The sequence below is a fragment of the Pseudorca crassidens genome, chromosome 16 (assembly GCF_039906515.1).
Source record: "Pseudorca crassidens isolate mPseCra1 chromosome 16, mPseCra1.hap1, whole genome shotgun sequence".
Taxonomy (NCBI): domain Eukaryota; kingdom Metazoa; phylum Chordata; class Mammalia; order Artiodactyla; family Delphinidae; genus Pseudorca; species Pseudorca crassidens.
In genome coordinates this window covers 63,286,956-63,313,694 of record NC_090311.1, presented here as the reverse complement: position 1 = coordinate 63,313,694, position 26,739 = coordinate 63,286,956, and the positions used below count along the sequence as shown (strand labels likewise).

The 26,739-nt window shown below is 37.1% G+C and overlaps 1 protein-coding gene across 4 annotated transcripts in view; it reads left to right on the top strand.

Annotated features, from left to right (window-relative positions):
* TET1 (tet methylcytosine dioxygenase 1) overlaps positions 1 to 25,123 on the top strand; it is a 139,638-nt gene extending 114,515 nt beyond the window's left edge. For 3 of the 4 annotated variants that reach the window (XM_067710749.1, XM_067710753.1, XM_067710751.1), the window contains 6 exons: positions 1,610 to 1,760; positions 2,115 to 2,201; positions 6,036 to 6,125; positions 8,038 to 8,175; positions 9,920 to 10,268; positions 15,347 to 25,123. In XM_067710749.1, the coding sequence (XP_067566850.1) occupies positions 1,610 to 1,760; positions 2,115 to 2,201; positions 6,036 to 6,125; positions 8,038 to 8,175; positions 9,920 to 10,268; positions 15,347 to 16,359 (1,828 nt within the window). In that variant the 3' untranslated portion in view covers positions 16,360 to 25,123. The remainder of the gene's footprint in view (positions 1 to 1,609; positions 1,761 to 2,114; positions 2,202 to 6,035; positions 6,126 to 8,037; positions 8,176 to 9,919; positions 10,269 to 15,346) is intronic. The other variant, XM_067710750.1, reaches the window with a different exon arrangement.
* Positions 25,124 to 26,739: the final 1,616 nt, after the last annotated feature.

The following is a 26,739-nucleotide window of genomic DNA, read 5'->3' as shown; positions in this document are numbered from 1 at the left end:
TCCTTTTTACATTCAAATATATCAGGCATTTTCCTGACTTTCACAACTAAAAATACTTATAGTTTTTTTTTTTTAAAGATTTTATTTATTTTTGGCTGTGTTGGGTATTAGTTGCAGCACGTGGGATCTTCTTTGAGGTGTGCGGGATCTGTCGTTGTGCCGCGCGGACTCTTCCTTGTGGTTCTCAGGCTTCTCTAGTTGTGGCGTGTGGGTCTTCTCTTCTGTAGTTGTGGCGCGCAGGTTCCAGAGCACATGGGCTCTATAGTTTGCGGCATGCCGGCTCCAGTTGAGGTGTGTGAGCTCAGTAGTTGTGGCACCCGGGCTTAGCTGCCCCGCAACATGTGGGATCTTAGTTCCCTGACCAGGGATCAAACCCACATCCCCTGCATTGTAAAGTGGATTCTTTACCACTGGACCACCAGGGGAGTCCAAAAATACTTACAGTTTTGATCTCTAAATCTCTATATTCTTTTTACTCACTGTTTTTTAAAAACGTGTGTTTTTTAATTGTATTTTTTTAATTTAAGTAATTTAATTTTATTTATTTATTTATTTTTGTCTGCACTGGGTCTTCGTTGCTGCGTGTGGGCTTTCTCTAGTTGTGGCGAGCAGGGGCTACTCTTTGTTGCAATGCCCGGGCTTCTCATTGCGGTGGCTTCTCTTGTTGTGGAGCACAGGCTCTAGGCTCGAGGGCTTCAGTAGTTGTGACATGTGGGCTCAGTAGTTTTGGCTCACGGCCTCTAGAGTGCAGGCTCAGTAGTTGTGGCGCATGGGCTTAGTTGCTCCGCGGCATGTGGGATCTTCCCGGACCAGGGATTGAACCCGCGTCCCCTGCATTGGCAGGGGGATTCTTAACCACTGCGCCACCAGGGAAGTCCCTGTTTGTATTTTTAAGTCATATAAGTACTAATTCCATACTATTAGAAGTTTCAAGCATTATGCAAATAGGAACCACAAGGGTGTACATTCCTTCTTTGGTTTCACAACTTTGTGTGTATGTTCTTATCATTGTCATCCTTAGTATAGAGTCATTTTGGGGTTTCAGAAATGCCCCCAAGGTTATAAAATTACTCAGTCGCTGAACGAAACGAGCTTCCTCCTCAATTTTTTCTCATGACATTTATAAAGGCTTTCTTTAAAATTGACAAAGTGATTTCACATACAACACATATTATCCTTAATCAGTCCTCACAGGAGTATATCAATGTCATTTTACAAAGGAAGGATGAAGTCCAAAGAGATAATGAGATGCTTTAATTTTCACTTCTGACAGGAAACCAATCTTGGATTAAAATCCAGGCCCTTTATTTCCCTTCCTTGGACATCTCCAAGTCAAACAAGTTATGGATATATCAAATCTGTATAGTTTGTTGCCTTTTATTTGTATTTACAATCTTGAACAAACATTTCAATTGAAGATTTAGTTACATTCAAGTGCAGTTAGCCTTGTGTTGTTAACATAACACTACTTTAAATAAGTAATAAAATAGATGTGTTAAAATGATTTCATTATCCATCTATACTTCTATAGTTATATGAACCTGAAATGTTCTATTTGAGGTATTGTCCTACTTTATCAGTTCATTCCCTTGCAATTACCATCTTACAGTCGTACCTGTACATGTCAAGGAATTGATCCAGAGACTTGCGGAGCTTCCTTCTCTTTTGGCTGTTCTTGGAGTATGTATTTCAATGGCTGCAAATTTGGTAGAAGCCCAAGTCCTAGAAGATTTAGAATTGATCCAAGTTCTCCCTTACACGTAAGTGTCCTTTTTACTTATGAATTGCACAATGAATATATAAGTACATTCCTTTTAAAAAATTTTTTAATCGTAAAAAAATTAAATATTAACAAGTAGTGACAAAATAGTAACTATATGTGTATATATATATATATATATATGAAAATAGTTTAAAATTCTAAATAATGTAGGTAAAGTCTTTAACTATCAACCCAAATTCCAATTGTCCCTGGCTCCCTCCTTCTTCTCCCCTAACCCCAAAGAGAATCACTGTTAAAAAAAAATCTAGAATTTTATACCCAGCCAAAGTAGGAAGAATAAATAAAGCTATTTGCCAACATTTCAAAGACTCAGTAAGTTTACTACCCACAGCACTACTATGAAAGAATTACTAAAGGACGTAATCCAGAAAGAAGATATATGAAACCGGAACCAATCTGTCCGGAACACGAGGCCATGGTGAGCAAAGAAATTAGTCAACCTTACTGTTAAGTTTAAATAAGTTGAGTACTTACATTTTTTTAATTGAAATAACAATAAGTATAATTCAATATTCTTATCAAATCAGGGGTGGGTAGGTAGTGGGAGGGGGTGGGGCACCTATATAAACTAAGTGTGGTAATGTTTTATGCTTTGTTTGGAGTTGGGAGGATTTAGATACTGATTAACTCCAAGATCAGTGTTTTTCAAACTTTGTGCTGTGACCATGAGTAAAAAACATTTTATAGTACAAACAACTATACAGGCATATATATATTCAAGTAAATAAATAAAACGAAACAATACTTCACCTTATTATATGTAGCAAAAATAATATTTAGATATTAAAAAGTTAATATATCCTATATAGTTATTGCTGAGGATCACTATGATTCAGTAAAATATTTTTTATGAAATTTTATTTCTCTTTTAAATGCTAGTTTTGACCTACTAAACTGATTTCATGGTCCACTAAAGAGTCATGACCCACAGCTTGGAAAACACTGCTCTAGATATTGTCAGAAAAACATATTTGAGAAGTGTATGTTTAAAAATTTTTTAGATGAATATGAATAGAATTTATAACATTTGAACTAGTGGTGGAAAAAAAATCCATTCATCAGTCAGCAAGGTTAGTTTAAAAAATCATTAGGGGCTTCCCTGATAGTGCAGTGGTTAAGAATCCGCCTGCCAATGCAGGAGACACGGGTTCGAGCCCTGGTCTGGGAAGATCCAACATGCCGCGGAGCAGCTAAGCCCGTGAGCCACAACTACTGAGCCTGTGCTCTAGAGCACACGAGCCACAACTACTGAGCCCGTGTGCCACAACTACTGAAGCCTGCGTGCCTAGAGTGCGTGCTCCTCAACAAAAGAAGCAACCGCAGTGAGAAGCCTGCGCACCATAACGAAGAGTAGCCCCCGCTCACCGCAACTAGAGAAAGCCCTCGCGCAGCAAGGAAGACCCGACGCAGCCAATACATACATACATACATACATACATATATACATAAATAAATAAAAAATTTATTTAAAAAATCATTAAGATACAGGATAAATAGGAATCGATAAAACAGCAGGAATTAATCTAATTGTACCTATAATACAAGGAATATAACATACAAAGAAAGCTCAGAATAAATAAATAATCCCTTTAAAGAGACAATCAAAATTATTTGGTTTTTCTAGAGTTCCCATTTACTGTAATGAAGGAAATGACTCTAGACAGAGAACTATCCTTTGCAGATAAAGTACCTTAGAAGAAATCTGACAAGAAGTTTATCAGAACTTTAGGGAGAAAACTATAAAAATTGCTAAAAAGACATATAAAATACCTGATAATGAGAAGATACCATGTTCAAAGGTCAGAACACTTGATAATGAGATGTGAATTCTCCCTTAAAATTTTTTTTTCCAAATAAGTATCTGATAAAGCTGTTAGTATACAAATATATTATTTATATTGACATGACTGTTAAATTTTTATTCTATAACAAATAACTCTGTTATATAATGAATGTAAGATCAGTTTTTGCTTATGGTTATTATTAACAATGAGTAATGTTTATGTAGTGTTTATAATACAGGAAGAAGCATTCCTCTTTCCAGGAACTGACAAAAGGCCAGTGAAGCACAGCAGGCAAGGGAAAGTGAGGTGCATAAAGCGACCTTGTAAACCATGTCAAGAATTTTGGAAGATCATTGAAGACTTTTAAGGCGGAGAGTGATATAATTAAACTTTTCTTTTTAAAAAGGGATCTCTCTGGCTGCTCTGTGGATTGGAGTTGGCCAAAAGTTGGTATAGCAAGATGGGCTAGCTTTGACAACAGTCCAGGGAAGGAATAGTAGTGACTTAGAATATGGCTGTGACAGAAGAAATGATAAGCAGTGGTTGTTCTGGAAAGATTTTTTTTAATTAGGTACTATTCCTTGACATAGGATATGCTGAAACAGGACCAGGTTTATAGAAGGCAGATTATTAATTCAGTTTGAATGCATTGGCTTGGAGATTCCTAAGAGAAATCCAAGTGAGGTTGTCAGGTCATTAATAAGAACCTGAAGAACCTGAAGCTCAAGGGGTGGTCTGTGGTCCAGGTGGTAATTGTAGGCATTGATGTGGAGAAGATGGTCCTAGAGATGAAGTACAGGGTGAGAAGGGCAGAGGGATGTAGGTGTGAGCCCCATTAGGTAAAGATCTGATAAGAAATCTCTATCCGACATATTCATTCTAATGAAACCATTAGAAAGTCAGGATTTTTACAATATGAATAAAGAACCTACATTCAAAAATGATACTAATAATCATCTATTTAAGTTTCATTTAATTAGCTTCTATTTGCCTACTTTATTTCATTTCCACATAATAAATGAGATATTCCATAAGATGACAAATTGCCCAGTCTGACTTGTGACACTGAATGATTCTTAATACTCTATTAGCAGTAAAACACAATTACCCCACCCAATATTTCAAGTGTTATAAAATATAATAAAGTCTTTTTAATAGGCATTTAAATAATAATTCCTGAGTTTTCCTCAAATTTATAATTAATGTGTGAGTATAGCTAGGAAGTGTTTTTAAAGTAGGGGTCTGACCTCCCTGACTATATTTATTAAGCTACATTGAGTAACAAATACATAATTAGACAGATGAATGGAACAGAGCAATCTAGATATAGACCCTATATATACATGAATATCATTTTCAATGAAAGCACCAACATAAATGAGTAGGAAACCAAAAGGATTATCACTGATGCTTTGCAGTTGCCAAGACTGAGGCTTGTTAAAAAGCAGTCAAGAATTAACTTCCTGTGTCTATATTGGCTTTGGTTTTTATAATAGTCTGCTTCATACCAGAGATGACCTGGTCCACATGAAGGCTTCCTTCCTGAGTTCTAGGCATCCACCAAATCTCAAATGAGGCGGAAGCCTTCAAACCTTCTTAAGTCCTTCATTCATCCTTGCTGTCAGTTCTCCATCACTTGTCTTCCTTAGATGTGACTGATCATTTATCAAGTCTCTGACTTGGTTTAGGATATAATCATCTCTGAAAAACTACCACAATGATTTTCCAACTATTGTTGCCAAAGGCTGCTTTCTCTCCTTCGAACCTCATGCTGTCATCAGTGACATTTTTAATATTCTTGTCATGACGGTTTTCCTTTGAAAAAATCTTACATGTTTCTACTGTCATTAGAATCTAGAATCTTGAAATGGTGTTAAGGCTTCTCCACAGTTCTATCAGATCTTCCTCAATTTATAGCCATTCCTGTGTAGAAAAGAAAACACTGGTTTTAGACAGCCCATTGCCTACTTATTACGTTTGAAGCTCTTAACACAGGATCTGATAACACGGTATGTGCCTTATGTGTGTTGCTCTCCCATCTCTGTTATAGAAACTTGTTTCACTGTCAGAATTTTTCCAAGTCTCCACTTGTTAGCAGGAAAATTGTCTTGATTTACTTCAAGTGCCCTGTACTATTGAATAAATATGAAATATGGTTCTTGTTTTTAACAACATGAGCAGTTTTGCAACTTACCTCTAACACCAGTTAGATTTCTCATTAGCTGATAACATAGACTTTTAATTTCAAAAGACTAAATTCAAGCATAACAGTGACTAATAGTTTAGATTTTATGAAAACTATCCATGTCATTTTCTATGGTAGCTCTTTTATCTGGGTAAGTATGAACCATGCATCAACCACACATCAGCAATGATGTATAATTCATTTTCATACGTTATATAATAAACTCATCACTCATCTTATATGTTATTATGAAACAACTTTTATGGACTGTCTCTTCCTTTAGGAAAAAAACCTTGAAGATAATTTACAGAGTTTGGCTACAGAATTAGCTCCAATTTATAAGCAGTATGCTCCAGTTGCTTACCAAAACCAGGTATGTTTTGGTTCCTTATACAGTACTCTTAAACATGGTTGAAATTTATATCTAAACAATGTCATTGTTAATAGAAAATTTTTTCAAATCTGAACTTAATGTAGATCTTTTATCAGACAGCTTAAAAAATTGTCTAGCGTTTTTTAAAAAGTCTATTATGGGGCTTCCCTGGTGGCGCAGCGGTTGAGAGTCCACCTGCCGATGCAGGGGACACAGGTTCGTGCCCCGGTCTGGGAAGATCCCACATGCCATGGAGCGGCTGGGCCCGTGAGCCATGGCCGCTGAACCTGCGCTTCCGGAGCCTGTGCTCCGCAACGGGAGAGGCCACAACAGTGAGAGGCCCGCGTACCGCAGGGAAAAAAAAAAAAAGTCTATTATGGCAATTGAATTAAATCTCCAGAGTGACAAAGTTATGATTGTTTCTAGGAATAAAACTTATAAAAGCAGAAATGCCTCATCAAGAAAGTAATTGGGAAGTGGTGGAGACGGGGAGATGTTGGTCAAGGGGTACAAACTCCCACCTATAAGATAAATACGACCTGAGGGGGGCTTCCCTGGTGGTGCAGTGGTTAAGAATCCGCCTGCCAATGCAGGGGACACGGGTTCGAGCCCTGGTCCGGGAAGATCCCACATGCTGCGGAGCAACTAAGCCTGTGCGCCACAACTACTGAGCCTATGCTCTAGAGCCTGCGAGCCACAAGTGCTGAAGCCCACGAGCCACAACTGTGGAAGCCCGTGCACCTAGAGCCCGTGCTCTGAAGCAAGAGAAGCTACTGCAATGAGAAGCCCGCGCATTGCAACGAAGAGTAGCCCCCGCTCACCGCAACTAGAGAAAGCCCACGCACAGCAACAAAGACCCAACACAGCCAAAAATAAATAAATAAATAAATTTATTAAAAATATATATATATGACCTGGGGATCTGGTGCCCAGCTTGGTGGCTATAATTAACAATACTATATTATATACTTAAATGTTTTAAAGACATCCTAAATGTTACTTCTACACACCAAATAATCGTAATTATGTGAACAGATTGCAATGTTCACTAACCTTATTGTGGTAATCATTTTGTAATCCATACATGTATCTAATCATCACATTGTATACCTTAATCTTACATATGTTGTATGTCAGGAATACCTCAATAAAACTGAGTTGGGGGAACACATTGTTTTAAAAAAGAAAATGAAAAGACCACCACAGATTGGGAGAAAATAATTGCAAATCATATATCAGAGAATGGAGAAAATAAGTGTGTAAAATACCTAATTTTAAACATAGGGAATTCCCTGGCAGTCCAGTGGTTAGGACTCTGTGCTTTCACTGCCGAGGGCCTTGGTTCAATCCCTGGTTAGTGAGCTAAGGTCCTGCAAGCAGAGTGGCGCAACCAAAAACAAAAACAGAAACATAACCAGAAGTCCATATTTTTTTAAATATTTAATAAAAATTAAAATATTTATTTGTATTATCATGAATAACACGCTCTCTGTTAAATTCCAACCTTTCATTTAAAAAAGTTATTAATTTACTTTCTATACTGGTTCATGAATATATATGTACATCTACTTTATATAGACATTGAAAACTAGATACATGATCAAAGCACTGTATTATTCTTTCTTCCTATTGAAATATTTCAGGCTACTGTTCTTGTTTATCTACCCCCAGTAGGTATTAATGCCCTCACCCTGCCTTCAGTGATTGCCACTTTAATCCATGTAGTCTCAAATTCTTTACCCTGAATATTACTAAACTAGACAATCACTAAAATAATATACTGTAGTGTCAGATATCTCTGAAATTATAAAGTGTAATTAACTCATAAACTTTATCAGAAAGTGAGTTTTACTCTTTATTGAAGGTGATTCTTTCTATCTCTTAAAACCATGGGTCATACATTATTTTTCAGGTGGCGCTTGAACACGCTGCTCAAGAATGTCGGCTTGGCAAGAAAGAAGGTCGTCCTTTCTCTGGGGTCACTGCTTGCCTAGACTTCTGTGCCCACCCCCACAGGGACATTCACAACATGAATAATGGGAGCACGGTGGTATGTACCTGGATGGCTTTTGATTCTAAAGGCTCCATCACTGTACATTCAAGCTGAGGTCCTTAAGGATGATTATTGTGACAAATCCTATTTTATGTCTGTTCCACATAGTATATATCGATAGTGCTCCCCAAAAGTTACAGAACCAGCCTGAAATACTTTGTTGAAAGTCTTGAATTATACATTTAATTGTGGTAGGTTTGTTGGGATGTAGAACTACATGATTATTCAAAGCAACCATTCTGTGCTATCAAACTGGTAGATAGGAAGTTAAGCAACTTACTCTTTCTTGCCATCTGTACTTCAGGTTTTTTGTGAGGGAACCATGCCAAATTTACCATCCTTTTTATTAATATTGGTTCTTAGTGCTCGTATGTAGAGATATTTAGAAGAAATATTTGCACATATATGTGCATACTATGTTTATAGCCATGAAAAGAATCACATGCCCATAGCAAGAAGTCAATCAAGATAATCTTAAATTAAGGAGAAGACCACAGGAAAAATCGTGCAATAGTCCTTTTATAAGGGAAATGAGTTTGCTTCAAGTAGTTCTCTTCTTACCTAGTAAAACAGATTAATAGAGAGTGATTACCTCTATTTCTGCACTACATGATTTTGGCCTCTTAGAAGACATAGCTATGATTATTACATTCTGATTGGAAGTGTACCGTCTGATCCATCAAAAGGCAGCCTTCCTTCCTTATTTGCTCAATGAGGTCTATCAGTAACAGATTAAGGAGCCAAAACAACTTTTTCCCTATCACACCCTTTCACTGATGTTGCCTATGGTCTCTGAGACCAATGTTATTTCCAAATGCTGAAATTTTATACATCCATCCAGATGAATCTTAGCCAAAGAGTGATTCGACATCATGCTTGGCTAGTACATTTTATGTGAGTTGCTCTTCATTAGAGAATATTAGTGATCAGGTTGGATTAGGTTCAGAGTCAAACTAAGTTTTAGTTCCTCTTCTCATGTTTGTTTGTTTAATTATTTATTTATTTTTGGCTGTGTTGGGTCTTTGTTGCTGCGCGAGGGCTTTCTCTACTTGAGTCAAGCGGGGGCTACTCTTCGTTGCGGTGTGCGGGCTTCTCATTGCGGTGCCTTCTCTTGTTGTGGAGCACGGGCTCTAGGTGCACAGGCTTCAGTAGTTGTGGCACGTGGAATCAGTAGTTGTGGCACACGGGCTTAGTTGCTCCGCGGCATGTGGGACCTTCCCGGACCAGGGCTCGAACCCATGTCCCCTGCACTGGCAGGTGGATACTTAACCACTGTGCCACCAGGGAAGTCCACATTATTTAAGTATTAAGAAATAGTGTGAAAAAAAAAAAAAGAAATAGTGTGATTTATAAGCTAAAGTAATATCTTTTTATTAGTTAATATTTAATATGAAGGTAGTGAACAATTCAGTGACTGTTCCTTAACTTAGACAATGAAATAAGATGGAATGTAACAAAGAAGGTGACTTAAAATATTATAAAATGCATAAACATGTATAATATGTACTTACAAAATCAACTCAACATTATACTAGTCTGCTTACAAATAGTTGATAAGTTATTCAAATTGAAAAGCATTGAGTGGCTTGATATATAAAATATTTTTCCAAAATGAATGAATATACCAGCAGTAACCAACTGAAAACAGTTCCCTTTCACAATGGCAACAATAAGAAGGTAGGAATATCTATTATGAATGTGCAGGATCTCTAGTTCCCATTTCATGTTTTCTTCCTATCAGGTCTGCACTTTAACACGAGAAGATAACCGCTCATTTGGTGTTATTCCTCAAGATGAGCAGCTGCATGTACTTCCTCTTTATAAACTTTCAGACACAGATGAGTTTGGCTCAAGGGACGGAATGGAAGCCAGGATCAAATCTGGGGCCATCATGGTCCTCGCACCCCACCGCAGAAGAAGAACACGATTTACTCAGCCAGTTCCTCGTTCTGGGAAGAAGAGAGCAGCAATGATGACAGAGGTTCTCGCACATAAGATAAGGGCTGTGGAAAAGAAATTTATTCCTCGAATCAAGCGGAAGAATAATTCAATGACAAACAACAGTAAGGCTTCATCGCTGCCACTTTTAGGTAAGGCTTATTGAGCCTGATAATTTTCTGTGCACAACTTTCACTGGCAGTTCAGTTTGCACTTGTCTTTGCATCTTATTTTTCTTTATTGTCTTTGCCACTCTCTTAGGAGTGAGGCATTATGAAAAGAAAAACTTTAGATCAGATATCTACCAATCAAGTTAGCCAATTATTTTTATATAGTTTGTTTAGAGTTTAAACTAAAACAGTGAATATATTTCCCTGTACTTGCCAAAATTAAAAGCCAACAAAAAGGTGACCCATCAGTATTTCTTGGTATTTTTTTCTCTATTTATATTCTTTTTAAAAAAAAAAAGCAAAAACGAAACATGTTCTTATCGTTTGTTCCCCAGCTATTTTGAAGCAAAGCCCCTTCTCAGCATACATAAAATGACATCACTTCCTTGAAGTCCTACTTCATCAGCTTTTTTTTTCTTCTTCATCAGCTTTAGCATCAGTTTAAGTAGTCCATTCAACAAATATTACTGGGCACTACTTTGAACTGTTCGAGGTATCAGAAATGTAGCAGTGAATAAGAGGGGACAGAGTGCTGTGAAAGAATTCCATTTGAATAGGGTTGTCAAAAAAGGATTCACTGAGAATGAGGCATTTGAGCAAAGTCCTAAAGGAAATGAGAATCAGCAATGTTTTTATTTGGAGAAATAGCATTCCAGGTAGAAGTGGCAAGTGCAAAGTTCAGGAGATGGGAATTTACCTTGAATACTTGATGTAAGCAAAGAGGCCAGTATGGTTGGAGCACAGTGTGAAATGGGGAGAATTGTAGGATGTGAGATCAGAGAGGTAAGAGGGGCATCTGAGCCATTCATCTTGGGCTTTGTAGATTGCTGTCAAGACTTTGGCCTATATTTGAGTGAGAAATAGAGAAGGGCTATAATCTGACTCAAACCTAACATCCCAGTTACTGGATTGAAACTAGAGTCAAGTGGGGTAGAGAATAGAATAGTAGGGTGATCATAAACAGGCTATCCTAACAACTCAAGAAAGAGATGATGGAGCTTGGACCATAGTGACTAGTGAGGAGGACAGGAGAAATGTCTGATTCTGGATGTTTTTAAGGTAGAGTCAATGGGATTTCTTTTCTTTTTTTTTTTTAAATTACTGTATTTTATTTATTTATTTTTGGCTGCCTTGGGTCTTCGTTTCTGCGCACAGGCTTTCTCTAGTTGCAGGGAGTGGGGGCTACTCTTCGTTGCGGTGAGTGTGCTTCTCACTGTGGTGGCCTCTCGTTGCGGAGCACAGGCTCTAGGCACGTGGGCTTTAGTAGTTGTGGCACGTGGGCTCAGTAGTTGTGGCTTGCAGGCTCTACAGTGCAGGCTCAGTAGTTGTGATACACGGGCTTCATTGCTCCGTAGCACGTGGGACCTTTCTGAACCAGGGATTGATGCCGTGTCCCCTGCATTGGCAGGTGGATTCTTAACCACTGTGCCACCAGGGAAGTCCTGGGGATTTCTGATAGATTTAAGTCTCAAGTGTGGACCAAAAAAAGTGTCAAGATTTACCCTGATGTTATTGGCTGGAAGAAACTGGAAGGATGGTTAAACCACCAACTATCATGAGGAAAGGAGGGAGAAGAACATATTTGGCAAGATAAAGAGGGAAATCAGAGGCCCACTTTTGGACATGGTAAAAGTTCGAGACACCTGTAGACATTCAAGTCTAGACGTTAGGTAAGCAGTTGAATAAGAGTGTAATTCAGAGAACAGGCTCAGACTGGAGATAAAATTTAAGAGGTCAACTGGATAGAGATGGTATTTGAAGCCTTGAGTGTGAATGAAATCACAGAGAAGGAGGTGAAAAGGGAATTTGATCGAGGACAAATCCTGGGAATTTTCAATTTGTAGAGGTTTCAGAGATGTGGACGAACCAGCAAGAGAGGCTTAGACTGGGAAGGTGTGGTGTGGTAGGCATGAAACCACAGAGGAGTGATCAGCCCTGTCAAATGCTGCTCCTGTGGCAAGTGAGAGGAAAACTGAGATTTTATCTTTACATTTGAAGATGACTGCTAGAGCAGAGTGCAGAACAGTGGTGAGAATGAAGGAAGTAGGTTTATAGGGAAATGGGAGAGAAATGGAAGACATGCATGTTGGCTATAAAGGGGGTCAACTGAATGGAGTGAAGGTTATAGAGTTGAGGATTTTTTCCTTAAATGGAAATTTAAAAAAAGGTACAAAGTGAGTGAATTACATAATGAATTCCACTTCCCTCATAGACTCCTAGTTTAAAAGTTTTTCAATACATAGCCATTCTATGTCATCTATACCATTACCCAGGCCACATGGGTATGAAAATATAAAGATATGACTTGTGCAGTTTTTTTTTTGTTGTTGTTGTTTTTGGTAACAAATTGTAGAAGTCATATCTTACCCACTGAATCATCTTCTATGTGTCACTAAAAGAGAGGGAATCTTTATACCCACAATACCTAAGACAAGCAAACAAAAATCAAATAACGCCTTAATACCAATCAGTGTTCAAATTGCTCCACTTGTCTCCTAATTGATTTTTTGTTTTTCACATTTGGTTTGTTTAAATCAGTATCCAAACGAGGTCACACATTCTATTTAGTTGATATGTCTCCTATACATTTTTTTTTAATTTAAAGCTTGCTTTTCTTCTTTTCCCTCATTTTTTCATTTTTCATTATAGCAGAAACCATTGTCCATAGAGGCAAATTCAACTTCAGTTTAAAAAAAAAAAAATTACTATGGCCAGAACAGTATCTGTGATTTATATACTCCTATTTCATCACATCAGGAAGTACATAGTGTTTGGTGTGTCTTTTTATGATGTTAAGACTAGGTCAGGGGACTTCCTCAGAGGTCCAGTGGTTAAGACTCAGCGCTTCCACTGCAAGTGGTGCGGGTTCGATCCCTGGTAGGGGAACTAAGATCCCACATGCCGCATAAAGAAAAAAGACTAGGTCAGGTGTTGTTAACCTAATTGACTGATTATAATGTTCCCTAACAGCTTTCTACCTAATGGTTTTAGAAACACTTATGGTCATATTACATATTCTTTATTTCATTAGGAGTTTGTTATTCTTTTTCCACTTTTTAAATCTTCTTTTAAAAAGAAATTGTCCTTGTAATAACTTGTTAATTCTGAGGTATGGGTGATTAAAGAAATCAGAATAAATGCTTAGCTATTTGCCTTTATTCACCAGTGTTAACAAAACAAGTTAGTTCCCAAGCATCTTCCAGTGTGATCAATTGTTTTTCTTTTTTTTTAATTTAGTATCATTTTGAACTTATGTCTTTTTTAACATAGTTTATATTTCAATGTATATTAAGAAGGGGTTTTTTTTCCCACTATATTTGAAAATGCTTTAAAATCTTCAAATTCATATGCTTTCATTCAAATTCCTGTCTTGGATCAGTAGAAACACTTCAAGGTGGCTTCTGATTCTTTCGTCATGACCCCGATTGTCTTTGGTAACTTCCTTAGTTTCTGTTCTGACAAGATGTTCCAGGTTCCTCTTATGTAATCCTGCCCCATATCTAAAATCAGCCATTCCTCCAAGGAGCCTAAAAAATTAAAAAACACTATTAATTTAAACTGACATTCAAACTAAGAATTACAGTGTATTCTTTAACTTCTTTGATTTTTATATTTTTAAGAGAAGTTGTTTGTTTAAGATGAGACAACTGACTGTGCAGACATTTATATAACACTGAGAAAGATTCAATAGAGATAGTGAAGAGGCAAGGCAAGGGACAATTATCATTCCTTTTTGCTTGTAGTTCCACTTTACAGATATTTAATTTAGGTTTATTTTAAGGTTCACATATCTGGTTCCATGCTGCTTGTAAACAGTAGTCATAACATTTTCATCTTTGTGTCATTTCCTAATAGCATCTTTACATGCTATTCTTTTATATATATATATATAGAGAGAGAGAGAGAGAGAGAGAGAGAGACCCTATTAGTAGCCAAATGCACAATATTTGGCCTAAAACTTCTTGTCCTTTTGTAATATTACCCATGAAAGCTTTTTTACAGGTTTTTCCAATTAAATAAAAGACTCATCATATTTTAAATCTTTCCTTCCTGTGAGTTGTACTTTGTTGACAACTTAACCTCTAAAATAGTAGATGCAGCCACAGATAGTAGCACAGATTTCTTGATATACCGCTCCTTGGGTCCTGTATATAAGTTCTCTTTAGACATGAGAATTATTGTGTCTCCAGGTTATATCATCTGAGGGAAAATTGCAGATCTTCTGAATTAGATAAATGTTTACTATTATATTAATTATTTTAAAACAAGACAACTTTGCTATTTCTTGGTCCTTAAAATCTACTACTTTTGCCTTGCAAACATTTTATTTGAACATCAAAACAGGGAGAATGTCCTCAAGAAAAATGTTTTCAGTTGATATTAGGTTTGTGTGGATATGTCAGAGCAGATGGCCCACCTTTTGTCCAATGTCATAATAATGATCTACCTACTTGGTGAGAAAGAAACAGAGCTTAAATGCACTTGTTCTGAGGGGTAGGAATAGCTTATTTATGTGACTTTTCTTTGCCTAATAATTAACTTTGCCGGTTATGATGCTTTCATTACTCAGAAATCTTTATAAACTGTTACTTTCTTTAACATTTTCGAAAATGAGATCATGCAATACCTAAAATGTATCTAAACAGCTCTTTGGGTAGTGAAATATTGCTCTTGGTCACCATATTATCACTTGCACTGTATTCTGATGTATGGTTTTAATATTTACTTCCTAGCCAATTGGTTCATTTCCAATATCTTACCATTTTAGACAATGGATATCCTTCTGGCTAAATTTGTGAACTTATTTATGATTATTTCCAAAGTAAATAATTTTTTAAGAAAAAAATATTGGGTGAAAAAGCGTACGTAAACTACCTACAATTTTTAACATGTGCATATGTCAGGCTTAAAGTAAATAGAACAAAACTGGCCAAATTGCCACCATCAGTGTTCTGTTCTGTTATTCTCTGTACATCTCTTTAAAAATACTGTTTAAAGACAACAGCTACCAAAAGTAGTTTGTATTTATCTTCACATTTGGTGTCCTTTTCTCTGTTTAGGGAATAAAACAGAGACTGTGCAACCTGAAATAAAAAGTGAAACTGAACCCCACCTTATCTTCAAAGGTTCGGACAACACTAAAACCTACTCACCGACCCCATCCATTCCTCACCCAGTGAAAGAGGCACACTTAGCTCCAGGCTTCTCCTGGTCCCCTAAGACTGCTCCGGTCCCAACAGTTCCTTTTAAGAACGATGCATCAGTTTCGTACGGGTTTTCAGAAAGAGGTAGCAATCCCCACTGCACAATGCCTTCTGCAAGACACAGTGGTGCTAACGTAGCTGCTGGGGAGTGTGCTGAAATTGCACAGCCTGGTGAAATGGTTCCTCTTTCCACCTTGTCTACTCCCATGACAGATTCCCCGGCTTATTCTGAGCCTCCCACTGGTCCATCTGAGCAGCTAACTTCTGATCAGCCAAACCAGCAGCCCCCGTTCATCCCTTCTCCTCATGAACTTGCTTCTTCTCTGGCGGAAGAAGACGAGCAGCATTCTGAAGCAGATGAGCCTCCGTCAGATGACCCCCTATCAGACGACCCCCTGTCACCTGCTGAGGAGAAACTGCCCCACATTGTTGAGTATTGGTCAGACAGTGAGCACATCTTCCTGGATGCCAATGTTGGTGGGGTGGCCATAGCGCCCGCCCACGGCTCTGTTCTGATCGAGTGCGCCAGGAGAGAGCTTCACGCCACGACTCCTGTCGAGCACCCCAACCGGAATCACCCTACACGCCTCTCTCTTGTCTTCTACCAGCACAAAAACCTGAATAAGCCCCAACACGGCTTCGAACTAAACAAGATTAAGTTCGAGGCGAAAGAAGCAAAGAATAAGAAAACTAAAGCCTCCGAGCAGAAAGACCAGGCAGCTAACGAGGGTCTTGAACTGTCCCCTGAAGTTAATGAATTTAACCAGATTCCTTCCCACAAAGCGTTAACATTAACCCATGACAATGTTGTCACCGTGTCCCCTTATGCTCTCACACATGTTGCGGGGCCCTATAACCATTGGGTCTGAAGGCTTTTCTCCCCTTCTTAATGCCTTTGCGAGTGCAGTGTATTTTTTCAAGGTGCTCTTAAAAGAAAGTCACGTTGTCGTTTACTATATCTTCATCTCACCCATTTGAAGGCTGAGGTAAAAAAAAAAAATGGGGGGTGGGTATTTCTTAACTGTGACTATATTTTGACAATTGGTAGAAGGTGCACATTTTAAGCAAAAATAAAAGTTTTATAGTTTTAAATACATAAAGAGATGTTTTGGTTAGGTGTTAACCTTGGTAGAATCACTCAGTTTGGTGCTTTAAATTGTTTACTATGAAACGAGTCATTTTTAGAGGATTTTAACAGGTTCATGTGCTATGATGTAAAATTAAGACACACAGTGTTAACTCTACACAGCTTCTGGTGCTTAACCACATCGACACAAAAATAAGCTGAATTATTATTTCATGGTGCCATTGTTCTAACATCTTCCAATCATTGCTAGAAACTCGGCATATTCCTTTGAAATGAACCAATGAAATGTTTTCTCTCTTAAAATCTCTCTCCTGTATAAAATAATTCATTATTGTTGGTGATGGTTGGAGGCTGTTCATAAATTGTAAATATATATTTTAAAAGCACTTTCTATTTTTAAAAGTAACTTGAAATAGTATAGTATAAGAATCCTATTGTCTGTTGTTTGTGCATATTTGCATACAAGAGAAATCATTTATTCTTGCTGTGTAGAGTTCCATCTTGTTACCTGCAGTATGTATTCTAATCATGTATATGGTTTGTATTTAAATGAGTCCTTTCTCATTCAAAGATTAGCTACTTATATAAAATAGTTAGGTCATGCAAAAATGGTTAATTCTCTCTAAAATTGGAATTAGGAAGCATATTACCAATATTGATTAACTTTTCTTTGGAACTAAATAAGAATGGTCTCTTCTGATTTATTGAACAACAATGGCCCTAATTTACTTTCACCCCAGCTTTCTCAATATAATCCATGAAAGGTGTTTCCAAAAGGAGATGAGACATAACAGGATTCTGAAGAGTCAAATGCTTCTAAAGTTTCAAGGTGATAAAATACAAAAATTAAGTAGCAAGAACCTTATCCACCCCAAATTGCCTTATTCATTCTGAAAGTCATTCTGGTCCAGAATAAGAATAAATGTCCTGTAGAAATATTTTGAAAATAAATTCCCTATCATCATCATCACACACACCCCCACACTGTAAACAAACAGTAGGAATGGTATTATAAGCATGGTTTGTCCATTAAGAGCTAATCCAAAGTAGTTCATCTAAGTATATTGTTCTGGGGAAATGTTAACTCATGTTCTTCTAGGTAATGGGAAAATAGGCATTCCATTTAGTTTAGTCCCCCCCCCCATTATTTTTTCCCATTACTTTATTAACTCATTTTATAGCAAAACAAAAGTAATTGCCCAAACAAAGAACAAGAAGAAATTTCAATGAAATACTTGATTCTGTTAAAATGCAGAGGTGCTATAACATTCAAAGTGTCAGATTCCTTGGGAGTATGGAAAACCTACTGGTGCTTCTCCCTTGGAAATGCCATAGGAAGCCCACAACCGCTAACACTCACAATTCTGGTGCAAAAGCAAAAGTTCCAACAAGCTCTCTAAAGGAAAACTCATTGTAACTTATATTAAAATAATATATGGTGCAAAGTATCAGTTTCAAGCTTTTGACTAATTTTGACTAAAGGAATATGAAGGGATTGTAAATAACAAAATGTCCATTGATAGACTATCATCTTGTCGAGTAGATTTCTGCTTCTTGAATATGTAAAATAGAGTAATTCATTGACTTGTTTTAGTATTTTGTGTGCCTTAGATTTGTTTTAAAACATGTATATTTTTGTGAGCCTAAGGTTACTTATACATATAAGTATATAAATAAGTGATTGTTTATTGTTTCAGCTGCTTCAATAAGATATTACTAGTATTAGACTATCAGGAATACACCCTTGTGATATTTTGTTTTAGAATTTAGGCCTTAGCTCCCACTAGAAATTATTTCCTCACCAGATTTAATGGATAAAGTTATAAGATCCTTTATCCATCCACCCATCTATCCGTTCTTCCATTCAATTTTTATTGACTGTACCCCAAATTTAAGTATTAGCTTTTGTTTTTCTTTGTCACCACCCATGACATAGTAAACTTGAAGAATTAAAATCCTAAAAGATAATCTAACACATTTTTCAAAAATAGCAAATTTCCTTCAAAACAATCCATTGTGATACATCTGCAGCAATTCAAATCAGTTTGTCACCAACTTTAAATAAATTCCTTAACAATCTAAACCTGAAGCACCAATGTTGACTTAGGGGAATATTTGGATTTGTGAAGTTAGTTGCAATTTACCAAAACAAGTACATGAAAATACCCTATATCAACTAAAATATTTCCATTCTGTTATTGTAAGTAACACCATGAATGGCCTGCCTCAACTGATAACCCCTTGGTGGGACCCACATATGATTCTTTCCTTGTTGAACTCTATTTCCTAAATTTCACAGTGTACCATCCCGTTGTTTGCCCTGTGACTTTTTTTTTTTTTTCAAAGCTCATGCTTATTCAGTGTCCTGCAGCATTGTGATTGTATGCTGGCTATACTGTTTTTAGAATGCTCTTTCTCATGAAGCAAGGAAATAAATTTGTTTGAAATGACATTTTCACTCAGAAAACTGGTCATCTAACATTATTTCTACACTTATGTTTTACTGTACTATCACCTTTTGTTTTACCCCTTTTATAGCACTCGTTGGGTTTTTAATCTTCTGCCTTTGTTCATGGTATGATAATTGAATTCATTGATACTTGACTCCCAAGTTAGCCCAATCTGTTCATAGTAGTTACAGAGTTACCAACTATAATGAGAGAATAATTCCTACCTGTTGTAGAATCCTACAAAGTGTCATGCTGCCCTTCAAAATCCTGCTTCTAATGGATCTCAGGCCATCGATGAAAAGTTTTTCTTGTGCTTGTCAGCCTCACCTACATCTTTCCAATTCATCCACAAAGTACCAATACATCGTGTCATAAACCTGATTGAAATATATTATTGGAAAGTGAGGCTAGCTGAAAATGTTTAACTATAGGTAAATTTTTGCAACATGTTAGCAAAATGTTTGCATCTTAAATAACCTTCCACATCTTTATTATGCAATCTGCATGTGGATGAAACAATTTCATTTGTTAAATATAGAATTTCAACTAGATGAGATTTATAAGCAATTAGACATAACCCCACTGCATAGTTAATTGAATGCATACCCCTGTGTAAATGAGATACTGACTTAATTCATATGAAGTAACCTACTTTCTAATGTTACTACTTCAGTGGACTCCTACAGATTATCATTTATTTCACAATAGCATGTATGAAAATCACCCCAATCTATTTAAATTAGTCTTCTTAAAACAAATTATATCTTTTATCTGGAACAAACTTTTGACATTGCATGACAACTTCCACTGAATATGGGCACAGCATTTCCTTTGAATGTGCCAAGTAAATCAGTAGCTGTATGTGACCTTTAATATATAGCTACCATCTATTTCACAACTTCTTGATGCATGGAAATCTTTTTTGTCTAGATTTAGTACAACTGGGAATTTTGATCTTTTGTAGAAATTTTTGATGAGAATTGTGAAATAAGGTAATATAGAGGCCTCTCACAGCCCTGGAAGACACCTTAGAAGACATACAATTCAATCACTGGAGCCCAGACAGCAGATGTGAGTGTCAATGTGCAATTATGTTTGTAATTAAAATTTAAACAGTCAAGTGAAGGCCACTTTGTGGTTAAGAAGACTCTAGGAAAACAGACTTGATCTGCTCACCCACAGGGGATTTTATCGCTGCGAAGTAACCTTATTTTTGGTACAAGTCAAAAATAAAATGGCTTTGAGTTTTTTTCTGAGTGGTTCAGGGAAAGAAATTAAGTGAAATTGGATCAAGATTTCCCTGCCTGCAGAGTTCTGTGGGCCTTGTGTGGGAAATCTAGATGACTTTTACCTATGAACCTGTTCTGTTAATTCATCTCACAAAATGTGGCAATAGTCCTATTTGCTATTTCAATAAACAAATATCAAGTACTGATAGAGTACAGGTTTTTATTTCCCCTCGAACAAGTGTTTGGCATATATAAGGAGTTAGAAAAGACTGAATGGTTAGAATAATTGGGGAAAGTATATTTCTATTGTACATACTCCCTAGCCATAGTTGTACAGTCTATTCACACTCTTGCCTAGTTGGCCTCACAACTAAGTCCCAGCATAGTTTATTTTGATGGGACTATCTATCAGTATTAGAATAATTTTGTTGTGCACAGCTCCTAAACTTGCCCATAAATGTATGGAACTTGTATAACTTCAATGTCAATGGTTGTGGCACACTTATCCAAGTGATAGAATCAGTGCTCTGATTTCTGAAGAAGTCTGGATTTATCTAAATCAAATTATGCTCCATGTTGAGCTTTCTTCTAACAGGTTTAGAAAATGATGCCAGGAGCAGTCCCTCAGAACTATCTGAGAGATTGCCTCCTGGGCTTGAATTCCTCAGAAAGTCCTCTGAATAAAACACAATCCTCAACTTAAAAAAAGATGCCATCCACGGCTCTGGAATACAGTTTGGAAAGAATCAGTATGTCCTTTATCAGAAGTGGAATTTGTGTATTTCCTTAAAATGTTTTGAGAACATAGGAATCTTTGCTTTTCTCTAGTGTATAAAATAAGAGTGTAAGTTCCTCTGTTAATTTTGGAGATGGTGGAGCTTGCTTTTATGCAGGACATCACTTTTTTTGTCCACAATGAACTCTACAAACTTTAATTCTCTGCGTTCCAGGACGTGAATGACTTTGTTTCAATGCCAGTTTCTTCTGGGCACCCAATCGAATACCATTGTTCGCTTCAAAGGGCATGTGTTTTGTTCCTTCAAGTAATCCAAATGTATTTCTAATTTTGCCACTCCTCATTTTCCCTTCTTCTGTAAGGGCACCAAAATGTGTTTCTCTTTGGCTAGTATGCAATGTTTAATATTTCTAGCTTTAAAAGTCTAACGTTAATCTTTTCTTTGTTGGTTGTACTCCTTTCCCATCCCTACTGTGATGTCCGTGACCCTGCCTGGGTCATAAATTTTCTTCTAGTTCGTTCAGCCATAGTTGTCCCTTAAATTAAAGCAAAACTTAGTCTAAGGTAGAAATGTTATACATTAGTCAATTTAACCCATTTATGTGTGAGTGCAACTTTGGAAACCCTGGGTTAACAGTATAAACCTAGTTTTCCTAAAAAGAAAAAAATTTCCTAGCAGCTGTTATGAAGGCATTCTCTCTTGTCTCATTCATCAGGAAAAAAATCTCGCAACTGTCAGAAACATTTTCATTTTTGGAGAAACTATATTGGAAAGTAAATTGGTTTCTTCTCCATTTGGCTAGGCATAAACTTATCATCTTTGACTAGAAACTCTGCTTGTTATTATTTTTCTTTACTCATTTTACTGAAGCTACAATGTCACTAAGTGTACTTTCATTCTTTTTACAGTTTTTAATCCTCTTTAATTTTCTTTAAATTAAAACTCTATTGCTTCCACCCTCTCTGTTCTGTCGCCATCCCCCATGTCCCCTACACAAACACACAGGGTTCATTTTAAGGATAGCAGTGATCTAGCTCAGGTTGTCTTTTCCTGTCTTTTAAAATTGTTTCACCAATCCTTTTTGGAATAATACCAAAAAGAATTAAAAGCTTTTATTCAGCCCTTTCACTTAGAGGCAAATTAAGTTTTTAGGAACCCCAGGTTAGCATCAAGTGTTCCCCTTACCTATCCCAGCAATGTTTGACCCTCAACTTTATTAGTGTTTGAGTGTTTTACAAAAAGTTGTGTAAGAAGTTATATATTCTAGCACTCTGTTTGGCTCTGCTATTTCTGTGTAACGCATCATACTAATTATCAATTGTCTGACTGGTGACTTTGAATTATCGGGTGTGACCTATAGCAGTGGTCCCCAACGTTTTTGTCACCAGAGGCCGGCTTCATGGAAGATAATTTTTCCATGGGGGGTGGGGTGGGAGGGGATGGCTCAGGCGGTAATGCGAGCGACGGGTGTGATGGGGGAGCCGCAGATGAAGCTTCGATCGCTTGCCCGCTACTCACCTCCTGCTGTGCGGCCCTGGGGTTGGGGACCCCTGATGTATAGAATAGAAAGTTGTTTTTTTTGTTTTGGGGGGTGGTTTTTTTTTTTGCGTGTTTTCCTCCTTATCTCCCAGCTCAATTTTGTGGATGGTTTCTATTTTCTAATGTAAATTTACCCCTTTGGAATTTGGTTGTTGGCAATAATAGGAACTGTTTTTTGATCTGGGAGAGACGCTTTAAAAAATGGACAGAAAGGAATCCGAACAGTTCTTATAGAAATCAGTCATCAGAAGCTCTTTTGAGTGCACTAGGGGGAAGTTAAGGGGCAGAAAAGAGGGAGAATTTTGTTGCTTTAAGCAGCCCACAGGTTCACCTACCAGCTCAAAAGCAAGTTGTAATGTTTCTACCCCCCACTCCATACCAGTTTCTTCTGAAAAATAGCAGCTCAATATGAGGAACCTTTTGAAAGTAAATATGGAAGTAAGAAGAATTATAATCCTTGTACTTTATAATGTTTTAGGCTATCAAACTGCTTTCCTATGTGCTGCTTTTTTCTCCCCAACACTGACGGTTGGACAGAGAACAATGTTCCCATCTTACAGGTGAGGAAGCTTGCAGATTGGCAAGAATAGCAAATGGCTTGATTCAAATCACACAGCAAGTCAACCCATGTGAAACTAAAACAGGTAATATCTGCAGGCTGCTGAACACATTTCTGTGCCATAAACTATGACTTAGAGAGTGTTGTTGAGTGGAAATTTTGTCAGACCTAATCTAAGAATAATACAAAATCTACTTATTGTAGAGAAAATACGCTTCTGAGGTATTTTGTCTCCACTATTTATTTTAGCCAGCTATTTTCTTATTCATACGTTGGAAGGTCTACCCAAATTCCTAGGACTTCTGCATTAGGGCTTAGATTAATGACGTTTTATTTTTTCCCCTGTAAAAAAATTTTTTTTCTTTGTTGTTTAAAGAATGTCCCTGTACTACTGAAACAAAGGGAAACCTCCTAAATAATATTTTTAAAGACCAAGGTCAGCAATTCATAATCGAAGTTTACTGTTTTTGTAAATTGAAATGCGATTTTCTTGAAGGGAATGTGCTGGGTAAACTGATTATTTTAGTTCCCAGGCACTCGTGGTAAAAATGTAAACTTTTTGGCATCTCTAAGAGATAGCTCTGCCTTCCACTTATTTGAAACTGTTTTGTTTTTTGTTCCACTTTTCCAGCCACATCAAATCTCTGGGTCAAAGATTAAACATACTTTGGCCCAGAGAGTTAAGAAAAATAATGAGATGTATTAGTAAAGTTTTTAGTAAGCTCTTTATAAATATAAAGAGGTAGGAAAGTTGGCCTATTTCATCAGTAGATTATGGGTTACTAACAAAAAACATAGGCCAGACTGCCCTAAATAGTCAAATAACATTTTTGGTGATTCAGTTCAGTAACTGCCTAGCCTCACTAACGCCTCTTTGTGACATTATAAAATAAATAGCTGATGACATAGGACTTTACAAAAAGAGCTCTCAAAAAAACACAAAGATATATGGACTTTAAAAAAAAAAAAACTTTTATGAGATAACATTGTGATAGGTGCTTTGAGAGAAATATTTTTCCAGAATGGTTTTGCGGTAAAAATAAAGGGCAGCTTTTGCATTGTTATGTATGGGTGGATGGTCCTCTTTGGGTTACTAAGAAATCACGAACTGTTCCCTAAAGAGAAGGTCGAAAAACTACTCAGCAGAAAGAAAAGCATTGATTTCTGGTTTCTTCATTTTCTCTTATGATACGTGGTGACCTACCAAATAGATTCACATGCATATCAATATCCCGTTTTGAAGGAGAAGACATTATATTCATCATTAGTGGGAGTAAAATATTCAGATTCTTCACCATGGTGAAGTAGAGTACTACTAAATTCCCAATAGAGAATTATCAATTTCACAAAATAATATTCCTGTCTCTAGCTGACTTTTTCTCTCTTTGGGGTGTATTTACTATTTATTTTGTACCTTTGGTTTTTCCCTTTGGAGGATTTTACCTATTGCCGTCCTACTGTATTAAATATCCCATACATTGAAATAGGTTAGTAAGGAAAAGATTTTCAAACCCCACATATATCCGTTTTTGGTTCTCAACATAAGGGGGAAACAGTTTAAAGAGAAAGCACTTCAACATGTAGAAGGGAAAGAGATAATCTTAATTATGATGATTTCTATTCAGGATCAATATGTAGTGCTCTGCATACAAGGGAACACTTACTAGCAGTACTTGAAGACTTGTGAGTTGGAATTGCATGTTACTTGAAAGACCTAATTAAGCTAAATTTTGGTGCACAGCAGTTGTACATGATTTCATGTTTATGTAGCAAAATGCTTTGAAATGTACTAGTTTTGAAACATACATGTAAGATAGTTGTGAAAAGTGTCTATTATATTTTCCTGTGTGTCTCATTTATTTAGAGCATAAAGTTTTTTTTGATTGTTCTAACTGAATAAGGCTAAATGAATACTGTAATTGAAATTATATTTTAAATTTTGTCATGAGTTTTTAAAAAAACTATTGCAAATTGTATCATTCCTGATTACACAGAAATTTGTGGGTCGTTTTAAATAAATTTTATACTTCTATTTTGCACCTGGTGGTCTAATTTTTCTTTCCTCTTCAAAATCATAATTTTAAAATTTAATATCCAATAAAATTCACACATTTTTAACTACAAAGGACTATAAGATTTAATATTTGGAGATGACCAAATGTATGGATTGGGTTCAACACAAAATCAAGATGGCTACACTTATGGAATCCTTATTATGAGGCAGAAGCCTTGCATTTTATGTAAACTATTTATCCCCACAGTGATGCTATTAAGTAAGGGCTCTTATCAGCCCCACTTTACAGATCAATTCAGGAGCTTAAAGTGGTTAAGCTCACACTCCTAGTTTTTAGCAAAGCTGTTAATCAACTTGGCTCTAGATTGACTCATGCCCTCCCTTGGATGTATCATTATTTTAATAAAACTTAATCCTGAACACAGTATGCTAACAGTATTTTAAAGTTGACATCCTAAAGTATTTATTGAAACCTGAAATGAAACAATACACTCACAATAGGTGTCTAGTGATATTCCAGCAAATATCACAGAAAAATAAGTTACTTTAAATTCATCTAGTTTGAAACCTACTTCTCTGTAGCATCCTGGTAGTCCTCTTCTTCCTTCTACTGATGGGAACAACTCCATTCCCCTCCACCTCCCCTTCCCCACCTCCTCCCCAGGTTCAGCTGGGCAGCTAGAGACTACATTTTCCACATTCTTCCTGACTGGTTAAAAGGGTAACATGTGAGATGCTGAACATACAAACAGACCTGGCAACACCCTAGGGGATGAAAGAATAAACAGCTCAACTAATATCCTTTATCTATATCTTATTTCCCCCACCAGGAACTAGGGACCAGGGATTGAACCCAGGCAGTGAAAGCACTAAGTCCTAACCACTGGACTGCCGGGAAATTCCTGCCTTTATCTTTTAGATGCTCTTTAGACAACAGCTTGAGTAATATTTTATATTTTATTTTTAAAAAAATATTTATTGGGGCTTCCCTGGTGGCACAGTGGTTAAGAATCTGCCTGCCAGTGCAAGGGACACGGGTTCGAGCCTTGGCCTGGGAAGATCCCACATGCCGCGGAGCAACTAAGCCTGTGCACCACAACTATTGAGCCTGCGCTCTAGAGCCCGCAGGCCACAACTACTGAGCCAGTGTGCCACAACTACTGAAGCCTGTGCACCTGGAGCCCGAGCTCCAAAACAGGAGAAGCCACGACAATGAGAAGCCTGCTCACCGCAATGAAGAGTAGCCTCTGCTCACTGCAACTAAAGAAAGCCCACACACAGCAGCAAAGACGCAACACAGCCAAAAATAAAAAGTAAATAAATAAATAAATAAATAAAATATATTTATTGAGACTTCCCTGGTGGTGCAGTGGTTAAGACTCCGCACTCCCAATGCCGGGGGCCCAGATTCCACCCCTGGTCAGGGAACTAGATCCCACATGCATGCTGCAACTAAGGAGCCTGCGTGCCACAATTAAGGAGCCCACCTGCTGCAACTAAGACCCAGACGCAACCAAATAAATATTTTAAAATTTTATTTATTTGTCTGCTCAGGGTCTTAGTTGCGACATGCATGATCTGTGTTGCCATGTGTGGGATCTTTAGTTTCAGTATGTGAACTCTTAGTTGCAGCA